This window comes from Staurois parvus, unplaced genomic scaffold, assembly GCF_062004578.1.
Source record: "Staurois parvus isolate SC_StPar_1 unplaced genomic scaffold, SC_StPar_1.0 ptg000981l, whole genome shotgun sequence".
NCBI classification, from domain to species: Eukaryota; Metazoa; Chordata; class Amphibia; order Anura; family Ranidae; genus Staurois; species Staurois parvus.
This window is the reverse complement of record NW_028318777.1, coordinates 1,257,825-1,265,342: the sequence shown is the minus strand read 5'-3', so window position 1 is coordinate 1,265,342 and position 7,518 is coordinate 1,257,825. Positions and strand designations below refer to the sequence as shown.

Sequence of the window (7,518 nt, the reverse complement as noted above, 5' to 3'; positions counted from 1 at the left end):
TTTTACATACTGTCACCCTAGCAGTACAGTGTCACCATGGTGACACTGTACTACTTGTGAGGGGTGATAAAGATTTTTTTTTTTTTCTTTTACACTGATTGCTTTTACACCCATATAGGATGTAAAAGCAATCATTTCTCTTTCTCTCTGTGTGCATTCCTGCACTCATTGAGAAATACAGAGTGAGCTGTGATTGGTCACAGCTTGTCACATGGTACAAGGCTTTTGTGAATAGCCTTGTACCATGTGACCTCTGTGATCATTCACAGATTTCACACATAGTAAGCAATGATGTCACAAGTGACATCTTGCTTACTACTTTGCATGTGTGCATGATCGGGACCTCGTACAGAGGTCCCGTCCGACGATCGGTGTTTCACTGTGTCCAGAGGACACAGCGGGCACCGGATCGCGGTGCTGCGTGCTCCCAGGGAGCGCGCACAAGCAGGGTGCGGGGAGGCCGTTTATAGACGGCCACTGGACCCTGCAGTGCCACCGGCCGTTTATATACAACGGCCGGTCGGGAAGTGGTTAAAGGGAACCTTCACCCCCTTTTACAATTCTTTATTTTTCAGTCCACTTTTACCTTGCTTGCTGGGTTATACTCATAAACATACTCACATGCCCAGCGTTCTTCTAGGGTAGTTCTCTCCACTGCTGAGCACTTGGTCCCACCATCTTCTCTTTTTATGTGTTTTATAGCAGCTGACCCTCTGATGTACATTACCGTTAGATTGCCCCAAAGCCCTCAGAATGCATTACAGGAGTATTCAGGGAGGCGGTGGGGGTATGTCATTCTATGAGAGAAATCCAGAAATGAGGAATTCTTACATTTAAAAAAAAAAAAACAAAAAAAAAAAAACACTGACTGCAGTGCTGGAGGGCATTGTTTGACAGGTAAGTCCATAATGTTTATAGTATCATATGCAGTGCATAGTATAATATTCTTGCATAAAATTCCTGGTAGGGCAGTGATGTCACACTCTACTTCATCCAGTCAGAGAACGCTTTGCCTTCATTCAGAATGTGCTGAGTGGCTGACCTCCTGTGTTTAGAATGCAGCTTGTCACCAGAAGTGAGTGCAGATCACTGGATTAGTATTGTGTACTTCAGTGATTTCCATCTTTCAGGGGCATCAGCCAGGTATTGTATGTACATAGTTACATTGGTCCCAGCTGGACTGTGTATAACATATCCATACCTGGAATTCATATTAAAAAAAAAAAAATGCAGCCATGACATCCAAGGACTGGTAAGCTGTAATATGTCAAATTTGTGAGTTTTCGGTTAAAAATACAAATATACATTAAATCCAATAGTTTGTTACAATTTCACTTCCTTTCTGATGCACTTTAGATAAACTGGAATCTAACTGAAATCTCCCAAAAGTGGAAACAATGTAAACGGTTGACCCACTCCTTTTTTTGTTTTCTGTATGGTGGAGGAAGAGGGTATGTAAATAGGATTACATGTGTTTATGCTTTTTCAGACCTTTTTTTTTTTATTACAATGTTACTAAACCCACAACAGTAAAATCCGTTTGTATATGCAGTAAAGCATGCTTGTTATACTAATTTTGGAACCTAAGGGGTTAATCCTCTGCCTTGTGTAAAAAGGCTGTTTGATCCTGACTTCTTATCTCCTGATAGGACATATGGTGTGGAGTCACTCTACTGATGCAGTTTGGTGTATATTGCTAGAGAGGTTTTTTTTTTTCTTTTTTTTTTCTTTTTTTTTTTTTTTGGGAGAGTGCATGTGATCAGCACAGGGCCAATCAGCACTGTCCAGACAGAGGTCAGGAGTTCTGCTTCCTCCTAGAGCAGAAAGTGCTCTGCTGGACATCGATAGAAGTCACAAGACTGCTATATACTATTGATGAGAAAAGGTATTTAGCAGTTTATATTTACTAAAATAATTGCACTTCCATGTTCTGTGTGCTGTGGGAGATCAGATATAGTGAATGCCGGGTCCTGGGTTCAGTAACATTTTAAATACTGTTTTTGTTTTTTTGTGTTTTTTATTTTTTTAGCTGCAGTCAGTTATTCAAAGCCACGACTTGCAACTTTCTGGTACTATGCTCGTGTCGAACTGATTCCTCCGAGTCCTGCAGAGATTCCAAAAGCCATTGAGAGCATAAAAGGATTATTACAGTCATTCCAGAGGCGTCGTTTCAATGAGCTTACTGTCAGGGTAAGAGAATAGATTCAGATATATAACTTGGGTGTCTCAAAGTTATGTGATGAGCAGTGAAAACTGTATATGGATAGTACACACATTTTAGAGGGTGTTTGTGTTTTTTTGTGTTGTTTTTTTTGTTTTGTTTGTTTTTTTTTTAGATTAAAAAGTCAGTAAACTGGCTGTAGGAATGCACATACTTTCTGATGTCTAAGGAGAGGTCTGGGAGTTCTGGGAATCAAAATACACTGCTCAAAAAAATTTAAGGAACACTTTGAAAACGCATCAGATCTCAATGGGGGAAAATGTCATGCTGGATATCTATACTGATATGGACTGGGTAATGTGTTAGGAACGTAAGGATGCCCAATCGTTTGATGAAAATTATCAACCTACAGAGGACTGAATTCAAAGGCACCCTGAAAATCAAAGTGAAAAAATTATGCAGCAGGCTAGTCCATTTTGCTGAAATTTAATTGCAGCAACTCAAAACAGTACTCAGTAGTTTGTATGGCTTCCACTTGCTTGTATGCATGCCTGACAATGTCAGGGCATGCTCCTAATGAGATAACGGATGTTGTCCTGGGGTATTTCCTCCCAGATCTGGACCAGGACATTACTGAGCTCCTAGACAGTCTTTAGGTGCAACCTTGCAGTGTCTGATGGACCGAATTATGATATCCCAGAGGTGTTCTATTGGATTTAGGTCAGGCAACTGTGGGGGGCCATTCAATGGTATTAGTTCCTTCATCCTCCCGGAACTGCGTGCATACTCTCATTACATGAGGCTGGGCATTGTCGTGCACCAGGAGGAACCCAGGACTCACTGCATCAGCGTAGGTGCTGACAATGAGTCCAAGGATTTCATGCTGATACCGAATGGCAGTCAGGGTGCCATTGTCTAGCCTGTAGAGGTGTAGAGGTCTCTGCCTCCCTCCATGGATATGCCTCCCCAGACCATCACTGACCCACCACCAAACCGGTCAGGCAACATAACGTTCTCCACGGCTTCTGCAGATGCTTTCATGTCTGTCACATGTGCTCAGGGTGAACCTGCTCTCATCTGTGAAGAACACAGGTTGCCAGTGGCAGACCTGCCAATTCTGGTGTTTAATGGCAAATGTCAATCGAATTCTGTGGTGCCGGGCAGTGAGCACAGGGCCACTAGAGGACGTCAGGCCACCCTCATGAAGTCTTTCTGACCAAACAGTAGAAACATTCACACCAGTGGCCTGCTGGAGGTCATTTTGTAGGGCTCTGGCAGTGCTCATCCTGTTCTTCCTTGGCCCTGTCCAGCTGTCCTAGAGCCTGTCTCCTGGAATCTTCTCCATGCTCTTGAGACTGTGCTGGGAGACACAACAAACCTTCTGGCAATGGCACTTGTTGATGTGCCATCCTATAGGAGTTGGACTGCCTGTGCAACCTCTGTAGGGTCCATGTATCGCCTCCTGCTACCAGTAGTGACACTGACCCTAGCCAAATGCAAAACTAGTAAAAAACCGAAAAGATGAGTAAGGAAAAGAAAAAGTCAGTGGCCTCCACATGTAAAACAATTCCTGTTTTGGGGGTCGGCTCATTATTGCCCATCTAGTGCATCTGTTAATTTCACTAACACCAAAGCAGCTGAAACTGATTAACAACCCCCTTTGCTACTTAACTGACCAGATCAATATCCCTGGAGTTTAACCAATTCAATACCGGGCAATTTTACACCTTCCTGCCCAGGCCAGTTTTCAGGTTTCAGCGCTCTCACATTTTGAATGACAATTGCGCGGTCATACAACATTGTACCCAAACTAAAATTTTATCATTTTCTTCACACAACTAGAGCTTTCTTTTGGTGGTATTTAATCACCACTGGGGTTTTTATTTTTTGCTAAATTAAAAAAAAAAAGACCAAAAATTTTGAAAAAAAAAGTTTTTCTTTGTTTCTGTTCTAAAAGTTTGCAAATAAATAATTGTTCTTCATAAATTTAGGCCGAGATGTATTCTGCTACATGTCTTTGGTGAAAATAACCCAAATTAGGATGTATTTTTTATTTTGTAGGAAAGTTATAGAGTTCAAAAACTGGTATAGATCTGAATATTGATCAATCCTGAAATACTGACAGCCAATCTAATTTCTTGAGGTCCAAGAATGTCAGAACAGTACAGATATCCCCCAAATGACCCCTTTTTGCAAAGTAGACAGTCCGACGTACTTCATAAGAGGCATGGCGAGTTTTTTGAAGTTGTATTTTTTTTTTGTCATTTTTCGGAAAATTAAAAAATTAAAAAAATTAGTTTCACTATTTTTTTTTTTTTTTACATATTGTCACCAGTGCAGTACAGCATCATCATATAACTGGCATGGCGGTGATCAGGGACACTGACTGGTGACAGTTTGGAAAATATATATATATATTTTTTTTTTTTATTTTTTTTTTTTATTTTGTTTTTATTAAAAAAAATTTAAGATTTTTTTTCATATTTCACTATGACCAAAGTAGTAACATGTTACCATAGTAACATTGTACTACTTTGGGGAAGTGATCAGTATTTTTTTTTTTTTTTTACACAATTTGCTTATAGCAAATAATTACTTTGCTTTAAGCAAGCATGTACCTGAATGACATCGATTCATTCAGGATTTTTTTTTTTTTGTGCTTAGCTGTGATTTGGCCACAGCTAAACACATGACATGTGCATGTGATTAGCTGTGACCATTCACAGCTAGACACTAGTATACAATGGATGGCATGAATGAAGCCATCCATTGTATACAACTGTCATGTGACCTGCTGTGATTGGTCACAGCAGGTCACATGGTAACGGCAACGGGGCCGATACTCAGATCTGTCATCGACCGTGTCTGAGGTACACGGCCGGTGACAGATTGCGTTGCTCTGCAGGAGCGCAATCTGCGCATGTGCGGGAGGATGCCATATGGCGTCCACCCGGAACGCTGATGACATTTGCCACCCGCCATTCGGCCATAGGGCGGGCGGCAAATGGTTAATTGACTTGATGCTATACTCTGATTAAAAAGTGTTCCTTTAATTTTTTTGAGAAGTGTATTTAAAGCCCATTTCCAAGATCCTGCTAATTTGGCATATGCAGAGCCTCTTCCCAGGCTGTATTAGAACATATTTGTAAAATTGTAAACCAGAATAAATTTTTTTTTCCTGTAATTCCTGATTTGAAATGTCTTTAGGTCCCACTTAAAAATGTGCGGCTTCTGTGCATTGGGAGGTGATCTTTCTATTTCCCCACACATAATTTCCATGCCAGGACACAGTACTACCTTTCTCATTATGCAAAGGGAAATGCAGGAAGTGATGGCCAAGTGTGTTGGCAGACCTGGGGCTGAGCTTGTCAATCGAACCATGCATTTACAGTGGGCATTTCAGACCAGGAGTCTGAGACTTCTGGGTCCACTCACTACATCGAGAAGGGACATATTGACATCACTGCTCATTCAAACAGAACTACAGCAGGGGAGTTACTATCCCAGTGGCTGCAGGGATCAAGGGTGCATCTGTTAACCAGTCTACTTTGATGCAGGTGAAAGGTATTTGAAAATGCAGGTGAATCAGGCTATGATTAACTATAGCACGATGATATCTTCTAGTTAAAAAGCCAAGTTCTTTACTACTGTTAGTAATGCACTTTTGAGTGCCTGCATTGGCATTTATTAACAGACTCCAAATAAGAAGTCAGGCATTTGGTATGACTCCTCCCACACCTCACTTTTGATTACTAAATATAATGGGTGGCTTCACTGACCATAAGCAAGTTGCTAGATCGGGCAGGCCAAAGCACCAACTTTACATTATGAATCAGTATTTGCCTAATATAGTGCCACTTTGAGTTGTATTGCAAAACTGCTAGGCACAACAAGAATTTCCAAAGTTCTGTTCAGTACAGAAAACTAATGGTAACTAGTGTTTTTGATATGTCTCAGTAACTTTTTTTTTTTTTTTTTTTTTTTTTTTTGTTCTGACCCCACAGGAAGCTGTCAGGAATGGTCTGGTTGCAACTGAGGTTCTATTTTGGTTCTACATCGGAGAATGCATTGGAAAAGGTGGCCTGGTTGGATACAGTGTCTGAGGCTTTCTTTCATTGTACAGTTTTAAATCCTTTTCATTCTTTTTGTGAAATCATAGACACTCGGTAAATTAAATGAAAAATGATCTACATCTCCCAAGAGTTTGCTTTATTATTCAAACACAGTTATAACGGATCTGCACTTTTTTCAACACAATGCACAGTGTTTACATGTGTGCATTGTCTTGTGCTGCATGTGTGCATTACAGTAAAATACGCTCCCTAAAGGTATTTGAAAATGTTAAGAAAGAGAAAAAACAAAGTCCACCCACTCTAGCGTGTGAGTTGATCAGCATTTAGGGATTGCTGGCACTTGGCATAGGTTCCCATCTACTTTCACACACAAAATATATGCAGAGTCCTCCACAGAACAATGTGTTCTGATAATTCTAAACTTTAGTGTAGAGCTACTTGATACTTTGAATAAAAGTGCTAAATATTGTGCTAAGGCTCTGAAGTGCTATAAAACACCACCCTCCCTTATAAGTGCATCATTAAAGAACTTAAATACATTACATGTGCATTCTCTAAATACAATTAATGTGCAACAAACTAGAGAACACTTCCCTCCACTGACATACCATATATCCCTGTGTAAAATCTACATAATTGTTTGTGACATCACAGTAGTTGATCCTGAAAAAATTCTTATGCAACTGGTGTGTGATGTACTATAAAACACCTCCCTCCACAGAACCACTACATGTATTCCCGTGTAAATTTATGCAATGATAAATGTTTGTGACATACTCAGTTTCAGTATACAGAACCGAAAAAAAAGTGCTCTAATAGTGCAACTTATGTACAACGTACTATAAAACACTTCCTTCCACTGAAACACTACATGTGTTCCTGTGCAAAGTCTATGCAATTATAAACATTTGTGACATCCACAGTTTGACTTCTTGAACAAAGTGCTTATTGTGCAGTCCACTCAAAGTGCTCTTTAGAATAATTCAGTGCTGCATTCTTCCGTGTGACACTCGTGGTTCCCCATATGGGCACTCACCGAGAATCCAAGAATCCCTTTTTGCAGGCGAGTCATATGCGCTTGATATAACTTCCACCTTCAGCTCCTCCACACTTCCTCTCAGTATATCTCTTGGGTCTCTATCTCCTTCCTCCTCCACTCCACCAGTTTTAATCTAAGAGAACCAAAAGGCAGAACTCCCATAGTGTAATACCGTTTATTAAAACTTCACACAAATAGCAGAATTGCACTTACATTAAAATGCTTTCAAACCCGCTTTACTCGTG

At 40.4% G+C, this 7,518-nt stretch overlaps 1 protein-coding gene across 1 annotated transcript; it reads left to right on the top strand.

Annotated features, from left to right (window-relative positions):
• Positions 1–1,056: 1,056 nt before the first annotated feature.
• ATP5MG (ATP synthase membrane subunit g) lies at positions 1,057–6,353 on the top strand. The gene is made up of 3 exons (XM_089657307.1): positions 1,057–1,075; positions 2,030–2,190; positions 6,166–6,353. The coding sequence occupies exons 1-3, from the start codon at positions 1,057–1,059 to the stop codon at positions 6,262–6,264; spliced, it is 279 nt and encodes a 92-aa protein (XP_089513433.1). The 3' UTR covers positions 6,265–6,353.
• The last annotated feature ends 1,165 nt before the right edge of the window (positions 6,354–7,518 follow it).